Source organism: Geotrypetes seraphini, chromosome 13, assembly GCF_902459505.1.
Source record: "Geotrypetes seraphini chromosome 13, aGeoSer1.1, whole genome shotgun sequence".
Taxonomy (NCBI): domain Eukaryota; kingdom Metazoa; phylum Chordata; class Amphibia; order Gymnophiona; family Dermophiidae; genus Geotrypetes; species Geotrypetes seraphini.
Window position 1 is genome coordinate 78,193,328 of NC_047096.1, and position 24,344 is coordinate 78,217,671.

The following is a 24,344-nucleotide window of genomic DNA, read 5'->3' on the forward strand; positions in this document are numbered from 1 at the left end:
TATTTCTCCATTTAGAGCATTAATGAGTGTGTGTGCACTGAGATTAAAAACCCTGGCATTAAAGCCATGCATAGAACGAATAGGGAAAAGAGGGCAGTGCCAACAGATGCCGTCTGCAACAGCAGCAAGAGAGGAAAAGCAGCAAAGAGAAAAGAGAGAGAGTAAGACAGAGAGAAGTCTGCAAATCACAGAGCACTGCAGAGGATGTATTTCAGGGGCTGAAACAAAGTCCCAGAGGCCGCTTCTTTTCAATGGACATCTCCTATGATTTGTTTTGCTCAGAATTCCCTGAAGGTTTATGGACCTGCAGAACTTCCTGTCACACAAAACTTTGAGTTCTGAGCAGATAGCTTTCCATAAAGTAGTGGTGGGCAGGTTACAGCTGGAATGATCTGTATTTGGTGGGGGCTTCAGACCCAGGACCATCTGAAGATATGGAAGTTTTGCTTTGGAATTTACTTTGGTGCTTCCAGATGGAACTTCTGTATGGATCTGGGATTTTACAGCGTCAGAGACCATTTCCCAGGACCCGAATCTTGAAGACTAAAGACTCCCCACCTCTCTCTTCTTCTACTTCTTTTCCAACACCTGAGCTGGATTGGATGGACCCAGAAAGCTCAGAAGCTGCCATGGATTTTTTGTATTCAGGGGATGTACCAAATCTTGTCCAGGCCAACTGCTCTCAGAGATTTGAGCTGCAGGACCTTGAAGACGGGCCTCTGGAATCCATCCACTATTTTGTTCGTGGATCAATGGACACCTTGGTACAGGCTGCCAACTTTCTGAACATGATCTTCCAAACCAGTGACATCAGGGAGTCCAGTGTGAGAGAGGATATGGAGTGGTACCACGCCTTAGTAAGGAGCAGCATTGAAGGAGATTCCAAAATCTATAGGGCATTGTTGACCATTGATACTCATCCTATGTCCTCTAAACCTCAGCTGATGCTTCAAGCTACTAAGGAATCAAACGAGATCCTCTTAGAGGAAGTCTCCATGGCTTCAGACAGACTGGGAAACCTAAGCTGGGACAATGAGTGGTTCACCAGTCTGAAATTTCAAAGGGATCCATCTTTGCACAAGACTATTCTTAGTAATGACCTGAAGAGCCTAGACACCCCCAAATGGAACAAAGGAGACAGTTATGTCATAGACAGCAGCCATATTAAATGGTCGACCCCTTTTTTGGAGTGTAGAAAGAATAAATTTGTGCCCAGCTGGATGGTGACCCTCTCGGCTGCATTTTATGGACTGAAGCCGGATTTGAGTCCTGAATTCAAGTAAGCAAGCTATATAGAAATGATATACCTGAGCTAGAGGTTTTATGTGTAGCATATTTATATACTGCTCTTTTTTTTTTTTTTTTTTTTTACAGTGTCTATATACAGTATATGTATTTCAGGGCCATGTATAAAACTCGGTTTACATTTAGACGACTCCTCCATTCCATGCTTGTTGTCTACACCAGTGGTTTTCAACCCAGTCCTCAGAGACCACATAGCTGGTCGGGTTTTCAAAGTCTCTGTCATCCATATTCATTATGGATATCCTGAAAACCCGACTGGCCAGGTGGTCCCTGAGGACTGAGTTGAATACCACTGGTCTACACAGCATGGGGTACTTTTTCAAAGAGATGGAGAGATGCATGAACGGTTTGTTATCATTTTCTCCAGACAGGGAAACAGCTTAGTACTTCTGCCCCTCTGTCATCTGTTATGTGGGGAAAAATAGAGTAAACCCGCAAAAGTCACCCTTATGTGAATAACGAGATTTTCGGCTTTGTAAAAGTACACTCAGACTTTCATGATGTGCCCAATCTGGCTGCAAATAAAGAGGTGTAGTGGAGGGCATTCTGGAGGTGTGTATTAAAAAAAAAAAAAGATGTGTTGCTGGGTAAAATGCTGACATTTACACTCTTGTTATACTCCACATAACCTGATTTTTCAAATATGTTGTATATGTGAACTTGATGTTTGAAAATTGCCTTATTCTGTGCAGGATTACAGGTAGCTAGGTCATTTTGTAGTTTGGCCTTGTATTAGTTACCATAAATTCTTTTTTTTTTTTTATTAGAAAGAATAGAGATGTATCCATTAAATACTAACAGTACATTTTCATTCTTAACATAACATAACATTGTAAGAACATGGGATACTGTTCTAAACTCCATCTCGCCCAAAGATCCCACAGAATAAGGACAAAAATACTAAATAAGTTAAACATCACAAAAGATGAGGGGCCTTGACTGTTATGACTCTTCACTAACTGATTAAACTGTAAGCCCTAAAACCCCCAGTAATTCTCCTGTCCCTAAAAGTTGAAGTGAAATATGACTTGAACCAGGGTTCCTTGGTTCGCAATCCATTGCACTAACCACTATGTTATTCCTCAGTTCCTGGCTTCTTATTAAAAAATGTACTTTATGCAGAATCTCATATGGAATCTCTACCTGATATTATTAAGTGCACAGAAACATTGCCCTCTTTATAGAACCCAGTGAGCACCTACGTACCAGAAAGCTGAAGGGTACCAATAGGAAGCTGTAAATAAAGGCTAATGTTGTTGTTTATTATTAACTTACATTTCTAAGTGAAACCAATTTTAATAGAAATTCTTGGTGATATGTGACAATAAGTAAAGAGCAATACTGCTGTAAAAGTGAATGGGTTAATATCAGCCTTACCTTTCCTTATATTCTCACACACAAATATACAAAACTCTCCTTGCAAAACATGCTATGATCCTTATTTTCACTTTGTCTCTGGTCAGACTCTTTGGCTGTAAGGGCATCAGTGTCAGTGGAGGAGCCACAAGAACCCAAATCTCTGGGTATTATGGCTAAGGTTACCATATGGCTCCAGCAAAAAGAGGATGGATTGAGACATCCAGGTTTTACTTCCATTGCTTTCAATGGAACTAAAACCCGGATGTCTTAATCCGTCCTCCTTTTTCTGGAGCCATATGGTAACCCTAATATTAGTGTCTGCAGAGAAACACGGGGGGACTGTTCGTTCACATAAGCCAAGAGAGTCCCTCTATAATGAGGGGCAGTGCTGTCTCTGAAACCTTGGTAAAAATGTGTCAAGAGGAGCTGTGCTCTCTCTGAACTGGGTGTAAGGGTATTGGTGAAAGACCTGTGCCAGGCTGTGCTTTCCCTGAAGATTTTGGTTTAAGGAGGCAGTGTTTGTGGAGGAGCTATGAAGGGCTATATTCTCTCAGGTGGTTTGAGTGCAAAGGTGTCCCATTCATGGCTATGTTCTCTTCGATGCTCTGAGTATAAGTGTGTCAGTGTTTGTAGAGGACCTGTGATGGGTTGTGCTGACTCTGAAGGTCTAAAATCATCTGTATCTATAAGAACATAAGAATTGGCATACTGGGACAGAACGAAGGTCCATCTAGCTCAGTATCCTGTTTTACCCAAGTAGTAAAACAGATTTTATGCTGCTTATCCTATGAATAAGCAGTGGATTACCCCAGGCCATCTCAATAATGGCCTATGGACTTCTCTTTTAGGAAATTATCCAACCCTTTTTTAAACCCCGCTAAGCTAAATGATTTTCAACACATTCTCCAGCAATGAATTCCAGAGTTTAATTACACGTTGTGTGAAGAAATATTTTCTCTGGTTTGATTTAAATCTACTATTTAGTAGCTTCATCGCATGTCCCCTAGTCCTAGTATTTTTGAAAAGAGTGAACAAGTGATTCACATCTACCCTTTCCACTCCACTCATTATTTTGTAGACCTCTAACATATCAGCCCTGAGCCACCTCTTCTCCAAGCTGAAGATCCCTAGCCCTCATACTGTTAAATTTTGTGAATGATCTGGGCTCATTTTGAAGATCTGTGTGTAAGGGCATCTAGGTCCATGATGGGCTGAGCTTTTTCTAAAGCTACAAGGGTTCAGAGTCTGTGAAGGAACTGTGCTTTTTTTTTTTTTTTTAAAAGATCTGTGTGTAAGAGCTTCTGTGTCTGTGGAGGACCCACAATGAGCTAAATTTTCTCTGAAGCTCAGTTTGTAAGAGTGATATGTGATAAGTTCTGCCTGTGCTGTCCCTGAAGTTGTTTGTAAGAGTGTCACTATCTGTGGAGGACCTGTGTTAGATCCTGTGTTCTCTCTAAACCTTTGTCTATAAGAGTGCCAGTGTTTATAAAGGACCTGTGATGGGTGCTGTGCTCTCTATGAAACTGTGTCTGTGAAGGACCTGTGATGGGCTGTGCTCTCTCTGAAGGTGCTAGGCTGTATTCTTTCTGAAACTCTAGGTGTAAGCATGGCAGTGTCTGTGGAGAACCTGTGATGAGCTAATTCTCCCTCTGAAGCTCTGTTTGACAATTTCTATGGAGGATCCATAATGGGTCCTGTGTTTTCTCTGAAGCTCCATCTGTAAGAGTGTCAACATCTGTGGAAGACCTGTGATGGTCTATGCTCTCTCTGAAGGTCTGGATTTAAGAGCATCTGTAACTGTGGAGGACTGGTGCTGAAATATATTCTTTTTGAATCTCTGGGTGTAAGGGTGGTAGTGTCTGTGGAGAACCTGTGATAGGCTATGTTTAATGTGTGACCCAGGACTACACTTGAATACCAATACTCAGATAAGTGACTTCTATTTTGAAAAACAATTGTTCAACTGTTCAATATGAGAGACTAATTTTGAAAATACGAAGAAAAATTTGAAAATTATAAGAAAATCATAAGAAAAATTAAGAATAGAATTTCACATGTAATTTGGGAGCTTTTTGACCAAGGATGTGTCTGCTAGGATTAAATTCTGTTTAAAACTAGCCTTTCTATGTGGGAAGCCTATAAAGCCCCTATTAGACACTGAGGTCTTTTCTCCCTTTTTTGGAAAGAAAGGTGATTTTTTTGTCCTGTTTTGTAGGAGGGTGCAGTATTTTTGTGATCTATGCTTAATGTGACTATATGTCCCATTTTGAACGGGACCATCCCGTTTTTAGATCGCCTGTCCCGTTGTCCCCACACACAGCTTTGGGACACCGAAATATTCCGTTTTCAGAGAGAGCATCCCGAAGTTGTGCGTGGGATCAACGGGACAGGTGATTGCAGAGCCCGGGATTTCTCCGACACAGCAACAGATCAGGTGCATGCAGCTGCAACTGCACAAGCCTTCCTCCAATCGCTGGCTCAGAACTTCCTCTCTGATGTCAGAATTGATGTCGGGGGGGGAGGGGGGTTGGGAGAGGCTTCTGCAGTCGCGGCTGCACGCACCTACAGCTGTGTTGGCTTGGAGAAAACAGCATCAACTTGGGGGTACGGGCAGGGAAAGAAAGAAAGACAGAAAGAAATAAAGGGGGGCAGGGAGAAAGAAAGAAAGAAGGGGGGTCAGGGAGAGAGAAAGACAGAAAGAAAGAAAGAGAAAGACATGAAAGAAAAAGAGAAAGAAAGGACGCACAGTCACAAGGAAGTGCAACCAGAGACTCATGAAATCACCAGACAACAAAGTTAGGAAAAATTATTTTATTTTAAATTTAGTGATCAAAATGTTTCAGTTTTGAGAATTTATATCTGCTGTCTATATTTAGCACTATATTTAACGGGGTCTGGGGAGGAGGAGATTCCGGGGGAGGGTCCAGTGGGGGAGGGTCCTGTCCCATTTTGAGGAAAAAAATAAATGGTCTTTGGAACTGTGCTCTTTTTGAAGGTATGTGTGTCTATGGAGGATGCTTGATCGACTGAGCTTTTCCTGAAGCTCTGTCTGCAAAAGTGTCAGTGTCTGTGGAAAACCTGGATTGGACACTGTTGGAAACAGAAAACTGGGCTGGATGGGCCATTGGACTGACCCAGTATGGCTATTCTTATGATCATATGAGCCTTGTGCTCTCTCTGAAGCTGTTTCTATGGAGGACCATGAAGGGTCTTGTGTGCTCTCTGAAGCCTCTGTCTGTAAGAGTGTCAGTATCTATGAAGGCTGTACTCTATTTGTAAGGACACCTGTGTCTGTGAAGGACCCGTGATTAGCTGTGCTTTCCATGAAATTCAGTTTGTAAGAGTGCCAATGATGGGTCCTCTGCTCTCTTTTGAAGCTATGGGAGGAGCTGTGCTGTGCTCTTTTTGAATGTCTGTGTGTAAGGGCATCTGTTTATGTGGAGGACCTATGATGGGCTGAACTTTCTCTGAAGCCTCTGTCCATAAGAATGTCAGTGTCTATGGAGGACTTATACATACCATAGCTCTTGGTGTAAAGGTGTTTGTATCTATGGAAGACTGGGGCTGGCAAGTTTTCTGAAGTCCTATGGAGGGCCCATGATGAAGTGTGCTCTCACTGAAGATCTGGGTGAAAGGATGTTGGCATTTCGTGGAGGACCTGTGATCTCTCTGATGCTCTAGCTCAGTGTATCGCAAACTGTGTGCCTCCTGAGATTTCAGGTGTGTTGCAGCACACTGGGGAGGAGGAGAGGTGCCTATGCTGGCTGATTGCCTACAGGACATGCCTCATGCAGCGAGAGGCACATCCTGTAGGCCATCAGCCGGCACCAGTTCCTCTCCTTCTCTCCAGCCCTCTTCCCTGCTGGCACCCCCCCACCCTCGGGGCCCATCTGGAGGGCCATCGGGCATATGCGGACATCAACGTGATGACATCATGCATGCACATGATGTCATCATAGCGACGTCCATGCACTTTCAGATGCTTCAAGCCGTAGCCACTACATTTAGTGTGCCGCGGCTTGAGAAAGTTTGCGGGACACTGCTCTAGCTGAACCCAGTCCTTTTCACCGTCTTGTTTATGTGGGTTATTTGTTGTCCTTTTCCCCTCCCTTTCTTCCTCAGTTCTTTTTCTCCTCTTTTCTGCCCTCTGCCCAGGCTGTCAATAGATATATCATTGGAGAATAACGGCTGTTACAGATGCCTCAGTGTCAGAGACAGCTGCCTTGGAGACAGCAACAAACTGAGCAGCTGTTAAGTTTCAAATCTGCTCAGCAGACAGCGTTAGAACATGGAAGTATAATGTCTAAGCAAGCTGTTGCACTCTATCTCCCAGACCAGTCACAAACTCTCTAATGGTAAGGGTGCCCCAAGCTAAGGTCCATTTCATTCAGTATACCTGTGACTGAAATTGCCACTACCTCAACGAAGGCCTAGCATAACTGTGTGTTTTTCCCAGCCAAATAATATTTATTTATTTATTTATTGAGCCCAGAATGGGTTAAAAAGTACATTCACAGCATAGACAGGACAGGCATAAGTGAAAAGTACATACTTGGCAGAAATTGCAACATTCACAGAATAGATATAACGACCATAGCATAGATTGATGTTGCAGCATTCATTGTACTGAGAGGCCATAGCTCTCTCTGGCATCATGTATTTATTGATTTGGCTTTAGCATGTACCTTTTCAGTAATAGTTCAAAGCAAATTACATTCAGGTACACATGTTATATCCCAATTACCAGAGGGTTTACAGTCTAATGTTGTACCTGGGACAATGTAGGGTTTAATGGCATGTCCAAGATCACAAAGAGCAGCAGCAGCATTTGAACCCTGGCTTCCTTGGTTATGAGCTCAATACTCTAACTCAGGGGTGTCAAAGTCCCTCTTCGAGGGCTGCAATCCAGTTGGGTTTTCAGGATTTCCCCAATGAATATGCATGAGATCTACTTGCATGCACTGCTTTCATTGTATGCTAATAGATCTCATGCATATTCATCGGGGGAAATACTGAAAACCCGACTGGATTGCGGCCCTCGAGAAGCAACTTTGACACCTCTGCTCTAACTGCTAGGTTACTTATCCATCAGGTGTCAGTGTAGTGCTTCCTTCCTGAGAGTGAGTACAAATACCTGTATCACTGAGCCAGCACTTAACACTCAATCACTGCTTCCCTGTCCCAGGCAAATTGTCCTTGTATCCATGAAATCCTCTATTCAATTTCCCCCCTCCCCCCCCCCCCGCTCTTGTTATAAGAATTGCCACTGCTGAGTCAGACCAGTGGTCCATCATGCCCAGCAGTCCGCTCATGCGGCGGCCCTCTGGTCTAAGACCAGCACCCTAACTGAGACTAGCCCTACCAGTGCACGTTCTTGTTCAGCAGAAACTTGTCTAACTTTGTTTTGAATCCTTGGAGGATGTTTTCCCCTATAACAGCCTCTGGAAGAGCATTCCAGCTTTCTACCACTCTCTGGGTGAAGAAGAACTTCCTTACGTTTGTACAGAATCTATCCCCTTTCAACTTTAGAGAGTGCCTTCTTGTTCTCCCTACCTTGGAGAGGGTGAACAACTTGTCCTTATCTACTAAGTCTATCCCCTTCAGTACCTTGAATGTTTCGATCATGTCCCCTCTCAATCTCCTCTGTTCGAGGGAGAAGAGGCTCAGTTTCTCTAATCTTTCGCTGTACGACAGCTCCTCCAGCCCCTTAACCATCTTAGTTGCTCTTCTCTGGACCCATTCAAGTAGTACCATGTCCTTCATGTACGGCGACCAGTGCTGGACGCAGTACTCCAGGTGAGGGCATACCATGGCCCGGTACAGCGGCATGATAACCTTCTCTGATCTGTTCATGATCCCCTTCTTTATCATTCCTAGCATTCTGTTTGCCCTTTTTGCTGCCGCCGCACATTATGTGGACGGCTTCATCAACTTGTCGATCAGAACTCCCAAGTCCCTTTCCTGGGAGGTCTCTCCAAGTACCACCCCGGACATCCTGTATTCATGCATGAGATTTTTGTTACCGACATGCATCACTTTACACTTATTTACATTGAACCTCATCTGCCATGTCGATGCCCATTCCTCGAGCTTGATTATGTCACGTTGCAGATCTTTGCAATCCCCCTGCGTCTTTACTACTCTGAATAACTTTGTATCATCCGCAAATTTAATCACCTCGCATGTCATACCTATGTCCAGATCATTTATAAAGATGTTAAAGAGCACGGGTCCAAGCACCGAGCCCTGCGGCACCCCACTGGTGACGCTCTTCCAGTCCGAGTATTGTCCATTTACCCCCACTCTCTGTTTCTTATGCTCCAGCCAGTTTTTAATCCACGTGAATATTTCACCCTCAATTCCATGGCTTGCAATTTTCCAAAGTAGTTGTTCATGCGGAACCTTGTCGAATGCCTTCTGAAAATCCAGATATACAATGTCGACCGGGTCGCCCTTGTCTATCTGTCTGTTTACTCCCTCAAAGAAGTGCAGCAAGTTCATCAAACACAATCTTCCTTTGCTAAAACCATGCTGACTGGTCTTCATCAGCCCGTGTCCGTCAAGGTGATCAATGATGCTGTTCCTTTATCAGTGACTCTACCATCTTTCCCGGTACTGAGGTCAGACTCACCAGTCTGTAGTTCCCCGGATCTCCCCTCGAACCTTTCTTGAAGATCGGTGTAACATTCGCCACCTTCCAGTCTTCCGGAATCTTTCCCGATTCGATCGACAGATTGGCTATTAGTTGAAGCAGTTCAGCTATGGTCCTTTTCAGTTCCTTGATGACCCTCGGATGGATGCCATCCGGTCCTGGGGATTTATCGCTCTTAAGCCTATCAATCTGCCTACATACCTCCTCTACACTGACCGTCAATCCTGTCAGCTTTCCATCTTCGTTTCCAGCATATAGCCTGATGGGTGCGTGTACATCTTCTTTGGTAAATACAGATGCAAAAAATGTGTTCAGTTTGTCAGTGATTGCTTTGTCCTCCTTTAGTGCTCCCTTTATTCCATGGTCATCCAACGGTCCCACCACTTCCTTTGCGGGTCGTTTCTCCTTAATATATCGAAAGAACGGTTTGAAGTTCTTCGCCTCCTGGCTATTTTTTCCTCGTAGTCTCCTTTGGCCCCTTTTACTGCCTTATGGCACCTGCGTTGATGTTGTTTGTGCTGGTTCCAGTTTTCATCCGTTTTTGACCTTTTCCTTTCCTTAAATGAAGTTTTCTTGTCTCTGATTGCTTCCTTCACCTCTACAGTGAGCCACACCAGTTCTTTGTTCTTTTTCCTCTTGGATCCCTTGTTGATACGCGGTATATATAGATTTTGCGCCTCGGTGACTGTGTCCTTAAAAAGGGACCAAGCTTGCTCTAGCGTTTTTACACTGCTTATCCTCTTCTTAATCTTCTTCCCTACTATGAGTCTTGAAGTATGGCTGTTTAGTTTACCTCATTGGAATGACTACAAGACGGCATTGTATTTTCCAAAACAGACAATATTTTTATTGTTAGTATAATGGCTTACAAATTTATAGCAGCAGAGACATAACAGAAAGAAATATATATTGTCAGTTCAGAATATGCAATGGAGAGTAACATTTACACTCATATGCCGAGCAGGGGGCTAGCACACCCTCCGGCATAAGCAGGTAAACCTCTCTGGCCCTACTTGTGATGCATGTTTCTTTTATACAGATAAATTCTTGCTTTTTTCAAAAGGCTCGTCCTCTGGTCATATGACTCCTTATCGATACAAAAAATGTATACCTAACTATTCCCCCCCCCCCAGTCCACGCCTCTCTCACTTCCCCCCACACGAGAGGGGCCCTAGCAGTCCAGAAACAGAGGGCACTTTGTGAACTTCTTTTGTCCATGTCTTGAATCCTTATCACCTTGCTGAGGCTGATTTGTTTGTTCTACAACACTGTATGTCTTCAGGATGGTGTCCTTGTAGACAGTCTTATGCAGAAAACTGAAACAAAGATGCAAGGGTGACATTCCAGCATCCTGGCCATGCCTGGATCCCATGGCTTGCTTCAGAGACAGGCACCAGGCCCCCACATCCCTACTCCCGCTTCATCCTTCAGGGGTTGTTACTTGTTATGGGTGTTTTATGACTTCTCAGGGTGCCTTGCATATGTCATACGGCACTGATAACAGCTCAGTACAAATGAACAATGGCCACCTAACCTTGGAGAAGTATCCTCCTTAGGAAGACAAGAACTAGGCCAGCAGGAGTAGCATTTCAAAAGGATACATGCGTTCATAGATTAACGAAGTACATGCTGTTCCATCTGGTTAGCTTGTAAAGAAAGGCTGCTTTAGACTGTGAGAAAATATGTGTTAAAATGGCTTTAGTGTCCAACATACAAAAGGTAGTCCTCCACCAGGTAGTTCAGTATGTCCAGGTTATCCAACTCAGTCTCATCCCTTCGTAATTCCCTTTTCGGAAGTTCAGTGCCGTGGCTGTCGTTTTGGACTGATGTTTCTCCCCTGCGTCATATTTATGACGGATCATATTGTGATCGCTGCTTCCCAGCGTCCCTTCTACTTCTACATCTTGTGCTGGTCCTCGCAGGCCATTTAGAATTAAGTCCAGAATTTCTCCATCAATTTCTTTGGACTGCCCTGGGGGTGGTAGTAGTTGCCAATCTTTGTTTCCAGGATAAACAAACGAAAACTGCAGACTATGTACAAGATACAGGCAAAATTTATTGTACCAAAATTAAAATGCAGTAATATGAAATCCCACTGACCCTCCCACCGCGAGGCGACTGTCAAACCTCCCGGCTCCAGCAGCGGCCACATCACACTAAAGACGCTGCTTCGCAGTCTTCCCATGCTCTGATTTCCTCTGCCGCGTCTCTGATGTCCTACTCCTTTTTAACCCCATTTCCACTCTGTCAACCCCTTCACTGATTCATCTCCTTCCTGCCATACCCCTCCCCAAAACCCCATCTTCTCAATGCCTCTTATCCTCTTAAGTCTTTCAGGTCATTGACATTATGTCTCAGCCTTTTCCCATACTTTATCCCCTTTAACTTACCCCCATTTTACACCCTCACACATTCTCCTAAACCACCAAAACACAACCATTCATACCTACCAATTGCCAAGTCTTCACTATCCTCTCAAAATTTCTCTACCTCTCCCATTCATAATTCCCTGCTCTGCCCCACCCCACTCAATCACCAAGCCTCAATCATATTTTGTTTGTTCCTCCCACCCCTGAGTCCCATCCATCTTCTGCTCTTTCTCTGGTCTCTGGTCCATTTGTTAATTTTCTCCCACCATAATTCCCTCTGTGTCCCTAAATGTCCTGTCTAACATCGCCCCTTTGTATAAGTGTCCCTTCCCTCATTTTCCGCACCTGCCCACTCTGCCCCCCTACCTCCCTGCCCCCAGTGTCCAGCATTACACCTCTGTGTCCCTCTTCATGTTCAGCCCCTTTCCCTGCTGTCCAGCATCTCTTCATGTGTCCCACTCCTGTATCCCTCTTCATGTTCTCCTCTCCCTGCAGTCCAGCATCTCTCTCTCTCTCTCTCTTTGTCCCTTACCATCTTTTGGCTCCCAATTCGCCCCCAACACATCTTTCTCTCCTTTCCATGGTGGCTCCAACATCTCTGCCCCTCATCCCACATCTTTTTCTCCTCACCATTCCACTCCAGTCCAAGCCTCACCTCCTAGTCAGGCATCTGTTCACCCCATCCTTGCCTTGCTGTCTGATATCTCTCTTAATTCCCTTACCACCTTCTTACAGGTGGTCCTCTAACCTCAGCAATTGAAGCAAGGCACCTCTGGCTGGCTCCAGAGGTTTTCTCTCTCTAGCACATCTGCCTCTTCTGATGTAACTTCCTGTTCTTGCATAGGTGGGCCCCACTAGAAGGAGAGCTTCTGGAGCCAGCCAGAGGTGCCCTGCTTCAATTGCTGACACTGCCAACAATGCACTGGTAGGTTAAAGGACTGCTGGAGGGGAAGGAGGAAGGGAATAGAGAGGATGTGACGATCCACCCAGTGGTCAAGTTGGCTGTAGATGGCTAGTTCAATGCTATTGAGGCAGTTGGGGCTGAATTACTGGCAGTTTATTTGCTACACTGTGCTGTGGGAGTGAGTCTCGGGCCGATTCACCTCAGCGGTCAGGTTAGGCAGATGGCAGCACCATGACGACCCTACTGCGTCTTTGATCAACTGAAAATTCTATTTGGGGGAGCAACTGCTTTTCCTGCGCACCCCCTAGCTATGCCGCTGTCCATTTACTTCTTGCAGCCAAGAAAGTTTCTAACTTTAATGGGTTAACAAAAACATACTGATTCCTCTGATAAAGAGATTAAATATTTGCAGGAAAATTTCATATAAAAAAAAAACTAATGCTGACACATGTGACTTTGAGGCTAAAAAAAGCCTTCCTCCTCAACTATGATGCATGAGCAGTACCAGAAAAAATCCATGATTTCATACAACAAAATAAAATCATTATCAAAAGAAGCTTTTAAAACATTAACTTATCTTTCTCCGATATAAATGTTACCAAAAGACTGACCTGTTAGCGATCTAACCTTGAGAATCCTCTAAAAATGTTGTTAAATCAAGGCTATCAGATGTTGTCAAAGGACCATCTCACTTTAGTACATTTGAGATCCTCATAAGTTTAGACACATAACATTTATGGGTCGATATTCAAAGTGACTTAAATAGCCAGAAATGGCTCCTGGCCTTTTAAATCACTTGTCCAGGAGTTAACCTGGCATATTCAGTGGCACTGATCTGGATAGTGCCACTAAAAAAGCCCAGTGAGAGTTACAGGGATGGAGTTGGCACTTAATTAAATGGTGTGAAGGAATGGCCTACCTGTTAGAGAAGCTGCTTCAGCATCCTGAGGTTGTGAGTTCAATTCTCACTATAGCTCCTTATAGTTCTGGGCAAGTCACTGTACACTTCATTGCCCTAGGTACATGACTAAAATACATAAACCGCTGATTGTAACCACACAGAAAAAGCAGTATACCAAGTCCCATCCTCTTTAACCAGCTAAGATAACTGCATAAATATGACCACATAAAACACAATCCTATCTTTAAGCAGTTCATTGTAACCAGTTATGTTTTATCCATTTGCATATTGACATGACCCAGCATTGAATATCTGGGAATAAAGCCTGTGGGGTCAGCAAGATAAGTATGAGGGGCCTTTAAATACATGGTCAATAGAATGTCTATGGACAACAAATTAATAGAAGGAAAATTCAGAAATCTCAAGTTCCTAGCTCTAGAAATATTTTCTCAAGCCTCTAATTTAAAAAGTATACTGAGTCTGTCCTTAATCCCAATGACTTTAGCAGATTTGAAGTCCAATAACCTGAGGTTCCATCTAAGCAATGCATATATAAACTGCAATCAATTTGACATCCAGTTCTCCTACTTTACTGTTTCTTTAGAAAATGTACACAGCTGAGCAACTGTCTCCGGAGCATCAGCTAGTACAGGAAAACACCATCCAGATATTTAATAAAGAAATTTCTTTAGAAGTAACCTCCTCCTGCACTATTCCAATGTCATCGGGAAAATGAACTGGAATGGGAAATGGAATCCTTAGTCCAAAGGCATTCACATTAGTAAAGGATCATCTGGCAGAAACAGCAGATGAAGCACATAAAATTGAAAGAGGAGGTAGGAATCATTCAACTGAAGACAGGAAGGCTCATTTCAGAGGCATAGCTAGGTGGGGTACAAGGGGAGCAGCTGCTCCCCCAAATGGATTTTGAGTGAAATGGTGCCTATGCAGATCAGCCCTTCAGCCTTGCACCAGCATCTATGTTACAAAAGGTCTGTTCCTCTTGACATCAAAACCTGGTTATGTTTCTGACTCATTCCATGGGAGAGCTGAAAGATATGTGTATTCATAGGATCAGATACTATTTGGTGAGGAAACCACAGAACTCTTGCTTTTGATTTTTCTCTTACCCATAATGCCATAGGAGAAATATACAATTAAGAATATTTAAAAAACTGATGCAGCAATATTCCTCATGGCCACTTCAATGTCCAATTCCTGAATGTGCCTTGGTGCTCTAAGGGGCACAACTTACCCTTTGGTCACACCCCTTTGGAAACACTTATAGTCACATTCCACACTTATAGCCACACTGTCTTATATGAACTGCAGTGCTTCTAAAAGATGTCACAGAAGTGAAAAAGGACCCCGAAGCTCCTCCAGCAACTCAGGCTTCTAGAGTTGCTCATATTCAGTAGCAAATTAGTACTCAGATCTTATATGGGCTACAGTGCCTCTAAATGACATCACAGAGGTATTGAAGAACCCTGAAGCTCTTCCACTCTCTAGTAGGTCTCATCAGTCCTCCAGCAACTCAGTCTTCTAGCATATCTTATCTTTGACAACAAACAAGTCACCGGATCTCATACGAGCTACAATGCTTCTAAATGATAACACAGAAGCATCAAATGACCCTGAAGCTCTTTCACTCTCACCAGTCCTCTAGCAACTCAAGCTTCTAACATCACTCACAATTCTTTTTTATACATATTCATTGTGGACATTCTGAAAATCAGACTGGCTATGTGTGCTGAGAATTATGATGAGAACTGTTATACAAGAGGGTACTCCAAGACTGGTTTAAGAAACACTAGTTTAGAGGACATCTATGCATGATCATCTCAGGGCACATATGGTTGTGTATGTATTTATCTAACACTTTGTTGTTCTAGGGGTGTGATGAGACTGGATGTGAACTTACAGGCTCTGGATATTAATCAGTGTGACAACAGCAGAGGATGGTTCACAGGCACCCATCAATGTGATCTCAACAGTACAGAGGTAACAGGCATCTTTTGGTTTTTTTTTTGTGTATACAAGATTCTCCCCAAAGAATATACATCGGGGATTAATTGAAGCTGTCACTGTGCTTATCTTTGTATGGAAAACCTGATGCAACACGATCCAGTGCTTGAGGTTCACCTAAGTGCTCTTTATTTCCCAGAGGTAGCATGAACTTTGCTGTTTTTGACAGGAAAGATTAGATAAATAGGCCAGGACTGTATACTATAAGATACTGACTCTTTTTAGCTCCTTCAGAAAGTGAAAAACAAGGAAACAGAAAATGATGGCAGAGAAAGACCATATGGCCTATCTAGTCTGCACATCAAGTTTCATGTTTGTTAAAATTTGTTAACCCGCTTGTCATATTTCTAAGCGGTGTACATAAGTTTAAAATCTGGGTAAAATACGTTATAGGTGACAGAGACAGATGTACATTGACAGACAGCAGGGTAGGAGGAAGAACTATAATAATGAATAGAACAGAGGGACATATAGGGCTAGTATATTAGGAGATATGTGTTTTGAAGATTATAGGTCAAAAGTATCTTTGAATAGGAAAGTTTTTAAATTCGATTTAAAGTGGTCTAATGATGATTCTTCTCGTAAGTGAATTGGCATAGAGTTCCATAGTTGAGGAGCGGTTACTGAGAAATCAATGAGCGAGTGGTGTATGTTATTTGACACAATGAAGGTATTGATAGCAAATCTTTACTATTCCTTCCACTCCTCCTTCTGCACTTGTCCCATTGCATTCTTCATCTCCACCACTTCTATCATCCTTTCCATAAAGAAGTATTTTTATTAAAATACTTTATATGCCTCTTAGTTAAAAATAAAAAATCAAAGCAGTTTCCAAAATAATTTAATAGATTACTCCTGGGTTTGTCCTCTTTCACCTTCATCCTATGCCCCTTCAATCCAGAGCTTCTGTTCAACAGAAAGAGGCCTGTCTCCTGTGTATTTATGTGAAGTAGGTATTTAAATATCTCTCAAGATCAAAAAAGTAGTGACAGTAAAACCAAAAAATTACAAAAAATGTCACTCACCAGCAGTGGGCTACTTCTCTAAGATCCAACATTGAAATTCAAAAACAGGTGGAGAAAAAGCCTCAAAAACCATTTTAGCATGCAGCCATAAGGCGGTAAAAGGGTCCAAAAGAGACTATGAGGAAAAAATAGCCAAGGAGGCGAAGAACTTCAAGCCGTTCTTTCGATATATTAAGGGGAAACGACCCGCAAAGAAAGTGGTGGGACCGTTGGATGACCATGGAATAAAGGGAGCACTAAAGGAGGACAAAGCAATCGCTGACAAACTGAACACATTTTTTGCATCTGTATTTACCGAAGAAGATGTACACGCACCCATCAGGCTATATGCTGGAAACGAAGACGGAAAGCTGACAGGATTGACATTCAGTCTAAAGGAGGTATGTAGGCAGATTGATAGGCTTAAGAGTGATAAATCCCCGGGACCGAATGGCATCCATCCGAGGGTGATCAAGGAACTGAAAGGGACCATAGCTGAACTGCTTCAACTAATAGCCAATCTGTCGATCAAATCGAGAAAGATTCCGGAAGACTGGAAGGTAGCGAATGTTATACCTATCTTCAAGAAAGGTTTGAGGGGAGATCCGGGGAACTACAGACCGGTGAGTCTGACCTCTGTACCGGGAAAGATGGTAGAGTCACTGATAAAAGACAGCATCATTGATCACCTTGATGGAAACGGGCTGATGAGGACCAGTCAGCACGGTTTTAGCAAAGGCAGATCGTGTTTGACAAACTTGCTGCACTTCTTTGAGGGAGTAAACAGACAGATAGACAAGGGCGATCCAGTCGACATTGTATATCTGGATTTTCAGAAGGCATTCAACAAGGTTCCGCATGAACGACTACTTCGGAAAATTGCAAGCCATGGAATTGAGAGTGAAATACTCACGTGGATTAAAAACTGGCTGGAGCATAGGAAACAGAGAGTGGGGGTGAATGGACAATACTCGGACTGGAAGAGCGTCACCAGTGGGGTGCCGCAGGGCTCAGTGTTTGGACCCGTGCTCTTTGACATCTTTATAAATGATCTGGACATAGGTACGACGAGCGAGGTGATTAAATTTGCGGATGATACGAAGTTATTCAGAGTAGTAAAGAAGCAGGGGGATTGCGAAGATCTGCAACGTGACATAATCAATCTCGAGGAATGGGCATCGACATGGCAGATGAGGTTCAAGGTGGATAAGTGTAAAGTGATGCATTCGGTAACAAAAATCTCATGCACGAATACAGGATGTCCGGGGCGGTACTTGGAGAGACCTCCCAGGAAAGGGACTTGGGAGTTCTGATCGACAAGTCGATGAAGCCGTCCACATAATGTGCGGTAGCAGCAAAAAGGGCAAACAGAATGCTAGGAATGATGAAGGGGATCATGAACAGATCAGAGAAGGTTATCATGCCATGGTACGCCCTCACCTGGAGTATTGTGTCCAGCACTGGTCGCCGTACCTGAAGAAGGACACGGTACTACTCAAAAGGGTCCAGAGAAGAGCGACTAAGATGGTTAAGGGGCTGGAGGAGCTGCCATACAGCCAAAGATTAGAGAAACTGGGCCTCTTCTCTCTCGAACAGAGGAGATTGAGAGGGGACATGATCAAAACATTCAAGGTACTGAAGGGGATAAACTTAGTAGATAAGGACAGGTTGTTCACCCTCTCCAAGGTAGGGAGAACAAGAGGGCACTCTCTACAGTTGAAAGGGGATAGATTCCGTACAAACGTAAGGAAGTTCTTCTTCACCCAGAGAGTGGTAGAAAGCTGGAACGCCCTTCCAGAGGCTGTTATAGGGGAAAACACCTTCCAAGGATTCAAGACAAAGTTAGACAAGTTTCTGTTGAACAAGAACGTGCACTGGTAGGGCTAGTCTCAGTTAGGATGCTGGTCTTAGACCAGAGGGCCGCCGCGTGAGCGGACTGCTGGGCATGATGGACCACTGGTCTGACTCAGCAGTGGCAATTCTTATGTTCTTATTGATGATTCACAGCTGGTATTCTTTTTCTTATCATGGGCAAAAAACTCATACCCGCAGCACAATGTAAAAAGATCTAAAAGGGGAAAACCCCACTACTGTACACAGTATTTTTAATTCTTTTTTATATTTAAATTTTTTAATTCATTTTTATAATACATTTTTCTATTTAAAAACTTTTAAAACTTTATGTATAAATATATGAAATATAAAGTTCAAAATACAAAATCACTGAAAAAGGAAGCAAAATACTTAGCTCTGGTGCCAGAATATGTAACTGGAAAGGATCCACCGGTACAAACTTCTTCTTCTTTATTCAACGGTAAACATAAGCCTCTCACAGTACACAGCCAAAACCTCCAACAAGCACTCGTTTCACCAACACATTTGGTTCCCTGCATGATTGCTGCATGCTAAAAACGTTTTTGAGGCTTTTTGTCCTCCTGTTTTTGAATTTCAATGTTGGTTCTTAGAGAGGTAGCCCACTGCTGGTGAGTGACATTTTTTTTTGTAATTTTTTGATTTAAATATCTCTATCATATCATATCTTTGCTTGAGATCTGATGTCCTTATGTTTTTGTACCTGGGGCTCTTTCCTCACACAGCCCTCATCTCTGGTTGCAAGGGGTAGGGACTTGATATGCTACTTTTTCTGTGTGGTTACTTGAAATGGTTTACATATTTTAGATAGGTACTTATTTTGTACATGGAACAATGAAGGGTTAAATGACTTGCCCAGAGTCACAGAGCTACAGTGGGAGTCAAACTTACAACCTCAGGGTGCTGAGGCAGCTGCTTTAACCATTAGGATACTCCTCCACTCCTGAGATGCCTGAAAGGGTTAAATACCCCTTTATATAATGTGCAGCAGTGGCCAAAAAAGCAAACAGGATGCTAGGAATTATTTTAAAAGGGATGGCTAACAAGACTAAGAATGTTATCGCTCCATGGTGCAACATCACCTGGAATATTGTGTTCATTTCTGGTCTCCTTATTTCAAGAAAGATATAGCGGAGCTAGAAAAGGCTCAAAGAAGAGCGACCAGGATGATAAAGGGGATGGAACTCCTCTCTTATGAGGAAAGACTAAAAGGTTAGGGCTTTTCAGCTTGGAAAAGAGACGGCTGAGGGGAGAGATGATTGGCGTCTACAAAATCCTGAGTAGAGTAGAACAGGTACAAGTGGATCGATTTTTCACTCCGTCAAAAATGAAAGACTAGGGGACACTGACGTTACAGGGAAATACTTAAAAACCAATGGGAGGAAACATTTTTTTCACTCAGAGAATAGTTAAGCTCTGGAATGCATTGCCAGAGGTTGTGGTAAGAGAGGATAGCATAGCTGGTTTTAAGAAAGGTTTGGACAATTTCCTGGAGGAAAAGTTCATAGTCTGTTATTGTGAAAGACATGGGGGAAGCCACTGCTTGCCCTGTATCGGTAGCATGGAATATTGCTACTCCTTGGGTTTTAGCCAGATACTAGTGACCTGGATTGGCCATCGTGAGAACGGGCTACTGGGCTTGATGGACCATTGGTCTGACCCAGTAAGGCTATTCTTATGTTCTTAAAAGCCATACTGTCAGAGTAAAGCTAGTGAGAATCATGTGTGAAGTGTGTCATGAGCATTGTCTATCAGGTGTGTCCCAACTAGAAAAACGTTGAAAACAATGCATTATTTGGGAATCCCTTAGATCAGGGGCTCTTAACCTGGGGTCCGTGAGGGTCAGATAAAAACTAACATTTATATTCACTATGCTGACCGGTATTGTTGATTTTTCTTGCAGACAATCACAAGAGAGCAGATGTAGTAGTAATGGTAGTAGAAGTAGATCTCTTAATTTGCACTAGAGGATTTAAGAAAGGTTTGGACAATTTCCTGGAGGAAAAGTCCATAGTCTGTTATTGAGAAAGACATAGGGGAGCCATTGTTTGTCCTGGATCGGTAGCATTGAATGTTGCTACTATTTGGGGTTTCGTAACCTTGCAAATAGAATGCTAGGCATCATCAAAAAGGGTATTACAACCAGAACGAAAGAAGTTATCTTGCCATTGTATCGAGCAATGGTGCGTCCGCATCTGGAGTACTGTGTCCAATATTGGTCGCCGTACCTTAAGAAGGATATGGCGATACTCGAGAGGGTTCAGAGGAGAGCGACACGTCTGATAAAAGGGATGGAAAACCTTTCATACGCTGAGAGATTGGAAAAACTGGGACTTTTTTCCCTGGAGAAGAGAAGACTTAGAGGGGATATGATAGAGACTTACAAGATCATGAAGGGCATAAAGAGAGTGGAGAGGGACAGATTCTTCAAACTTTCGCAAAATAAAAGAGCAAGAGAGCACTCGGAAAAGTTGAAAGGGGACAGATTCAAAACGAATGCTAGGAAGTTCTTCTTTACCCAGCGTGTGGTGGACACCTGGAATGCACTTCCAGAGGGCGTGATAGGGCAGAGTACGGTACTGGGGTTCAAGAGGGAATTGGACAACTTTCTGCTGGAAAAGGGAATAGAGGGGTATAGATAGAGGATTACCGCACAGGTCCTGGACCTGTTGGGCCGCCGCGTGAGCGGACTGCTGGGCACGATGGACCTCGGGTCTGACCCAGTAGAGGCATTTCTTATGTTCTTATGTTACTCTGAGATAATGGAATGTTGCTACTCTTGGTTTTTTGGCTAGGTACTAGAGACCTGGATTGGCTATCGTGAGAACGGGCTACTGGGCTTGATGGACCATTTGTCTGACCCAGTAAGGCTATTCTTATGTTCTTAAAACTGGAAACATGATGAGGTAGAGTCTGGATTCATTGTCACAAAAATGTGAAAGAAGAAACACAGAAAGCAATAAAGCCGTCCTGAAAGTCAAAATTTTTAGTGTTATGAGAAAAGTGTTATTTCTTTGCAATATTTATATTCAGGACAACTTTCAGAACTCTTCAAGTAAAGACTAGAGAAGGAAGTGCAAGAAATCCAATGTGGTCGCTAATGAGGACTGTACTGACTTGTTTCAGGGTTCAGCACAAGGTCACAGAGTTTCTGATCTCCAGAAATCTGCCTTGTTTAATAAGTTTTGACCAGAATTAATTTCCATTTGAAAGTTGCTCATTGGGCTATCTGAAGTGAATTGGTGGTCTCAATCCTGTTTCTGGAGAACGGCTGACCACAATGTTAAGGAAACACTAAACACCCCACAGTCCAGGGACATTTTAAGAAACTGTTGAGCAGCCAATGGCCCATCCCATTCCACTGCTTATGCTACTGTCACAATCTGGCATCCTAGTTGACGGCCTCAACAAATAGAGCAAAGACTGAATTACTCTATATCCCCTATGGGAATGCAGGGCTTTCTGTTCTGTGAATAAATGGAGGCCTTTGGTTTCTGGAACTGTCAGTGCAGCTCCTTTCACAAGCATTATATTTAATAGAACTCCCTCATCACTGCAAAATTAATGTGTGTTTTGCAGCAGAAATACTATAAAATAATGGGAAATGAAAGAGAAATCACAGTTAAAAAAAATCCCAGAGATGAAAAATATCTAGCTGAAAAAGTGTAATACTAATCAGAAGAAAACATCATGAATAAACCTAGGAAAATGCCAAAATATCATGGTCTCCATGACAACCAACCCTGACAATAAGAGCGCAAATATGTCGCTGAGCTGCTGACATCATAACATTGAAGATGCCAGGAGTGGTCCATCCCGAAGGATGAGTTTCAATGTCTCAGTCAGTGAGATTTTTTCAGATAATGTATGAAACGCTGACCCCCGGGAATGATCTCTGTCAGAAAGATAGAGGAGGCAGCCTGACTGCACAAGGCCAGCTAGGAGGGGAAGCCTTCCCGCCTCCCAGTCTAGAGTAGTGGTATTGAGCTGATGAGCTGGGTGGATAGCAACAGTTGCCCAGGTGAGGATGGAGTACCATAGCCACGGTAGTCCTGGAAACAAGCAGTTTTTTTAGTTCATTCTAATATTTACTATACCACTCCTACTCCTCAACAGAGTGATTTACAGCAGCCAGCCTCCTAAGCCACCAGCCCATGAACTAAAGGGAGATCACAACTCCTGAGATATGAGGGAGGGGCTATCTCACCTGCTCTTATAAGTAGGTAACACTACGTTTGCCTTTGCTGAAGTTTGAGCTCCAGAGGCCTTACCATGGTGTACGGATCATGGCTTGTGTGAATCATGGCAGATCAGGCTTGTGTGAATTTCCCATCTAACGTGTAAGGCTTGCCTCCTCTGTCATTGCATTGCTAGACTTTGTTCACACAATGGTATCTTCAGAGTGTGATACCTTTGTCCCTTCCCCAGAATTGCAATTTGGCAGGGGTGTCATGTTGATAATTTGATTAGAATTGATATTACAGTTGTAAGAGGAAGAGAAAGGGTTAACAATTGATTTAGAAATACATTTGTGAACATTCTCCTTTAAATGGAGAGACTCTCAAATCTTCCCTTAATACAGAAATGTGCCCTTGGAGATACCCCCACCCATGGGGGAAGGAAAGGGAGGATCTGTGTGTGTAGCAGTTTAATAGCTGGGAGGGAGCATGTGGGATCAGGTCTGAGTGTCTAATTATCCCTCCCTCAGTCAGCCCCTCACTAGGAAATTATAATTACTTTGCAGCTGGAAGCCTCTCTGTGTTTTCACTAAATTATACATAAAAAGGAGTTGCATTTTTGTTTGTTTCAAGCTACAAATTATCGTTAACACGACTGTTTTCTTTTTTTTCTTTCCATGTACATTAAATACCAGATATCCAGATGTTACTCTTAGTGAGTGGGGTAGAAAAGGTGTTAGGAGCTGGAGGGTGGGACCCGAAATAATTGGGGGGAATGCTAGTGAAGAAAAGGATCAGACTTCTCTGAGATAAAGGAGTGTAGATTCTGTGTTGGCCTAATGATTACAGTAAATAAAAGTTAACAAATAAATATAGTGAGAGATAATGAGAGCTACTAGAGATAGATACTCCTGTTTCTGCCACCCCTTTACAGTCTATGACCCAGACAAATCAAAGAAAAAAGATAATTGAATTTAATCATGAATTTATAATGCATGTAACTAATGGGCATATTGGATGGACCATTCAGGTCTTTCTCTGCTGTCATTTTCTGTGTTACCGAGAATCTCATTAGAATCTTGGAGAGACTGGGAGCCAGAAGGTCTTGAAAATGCGCAGATGCTCAAGGCCCAGAAGAATCAGTGGCAAGCGGCAGGCTCTTTGGGCACCGGCACGTCCTGTGGGTTGGTGCCAGTGCCCGATCGTGGTAAGGGTTTGGGCGGGGGGGGGGGGGCAATGTCGGTTTGCAGGGGGGTGATGCCGGTTCTCGGGGTGGGGTGGGTAAAGAAGGTTCCCTGGGGTGGGGTGGAAGCGTGCCAGTGGCCTTGGGGGGGGGGGGGTCTTTTTGGGATGTGGAACGAATCGTTTCCCTTTCTTTCTATGGGGAAACTCGCTTTGATATACGAGCACTTTGATTTACGAGCATGCTTCTGGAACGAATTATGCTCGCAAACCAGGGTTCCACTGTATTTTCTGATTCGAGATCCTCTGTGTTCATCCCACGCTTTTTTTAACTCTATCACTGTTTTCCTCTCCACCACCTTCCCCAGGAGTGCATTCCAGGCATCCACCACCTTCTCTGTAAAGAAGAACTTCCTTATATTGCTCCTGAGTCTACCATCCCTCAACCTCAAATTATGTCCTCTGGTTTTACCATTTTCCTTTCTCTGGAAAAGATTTTGTTCTACGTTAATACCTTTTACGTATGTCTCAATCTATCCTCCTTTTTCTTGATCCTATGGGAACCCTACACACACAGACACATTTCTGCCAGT

The 24,344-nt window shown here is 43.2% G+C and overlaps 1 protein-coding gene across 1 annotated transcript in view; it reads left to right on the forward strand.

The window, feature by feature from the left end:
- The first annotated feature begins 473 nt into the window (after positions 1 to 473).
- Positions 474 to 24,344, forward strand: part of GPR179 (G protein-coupled receptor 179) — an 80,496-nt gene continuing 56,625 nt past the window's right edge. Inside the window, exons 1-2 of the mRNA XM_033917565.1 lie at positions 474 to 1,279; positions 15,383 to 15,491. Of these exons, the coding sequence (XP_033773456.1) occupies positions 474 to 1,279; positions 15,383 to 15,491 (915 nt within the window). The remainder of the gene's footprint in view (positions 1,280 to 15,382; positions 15,492 to 24,344) is intronic.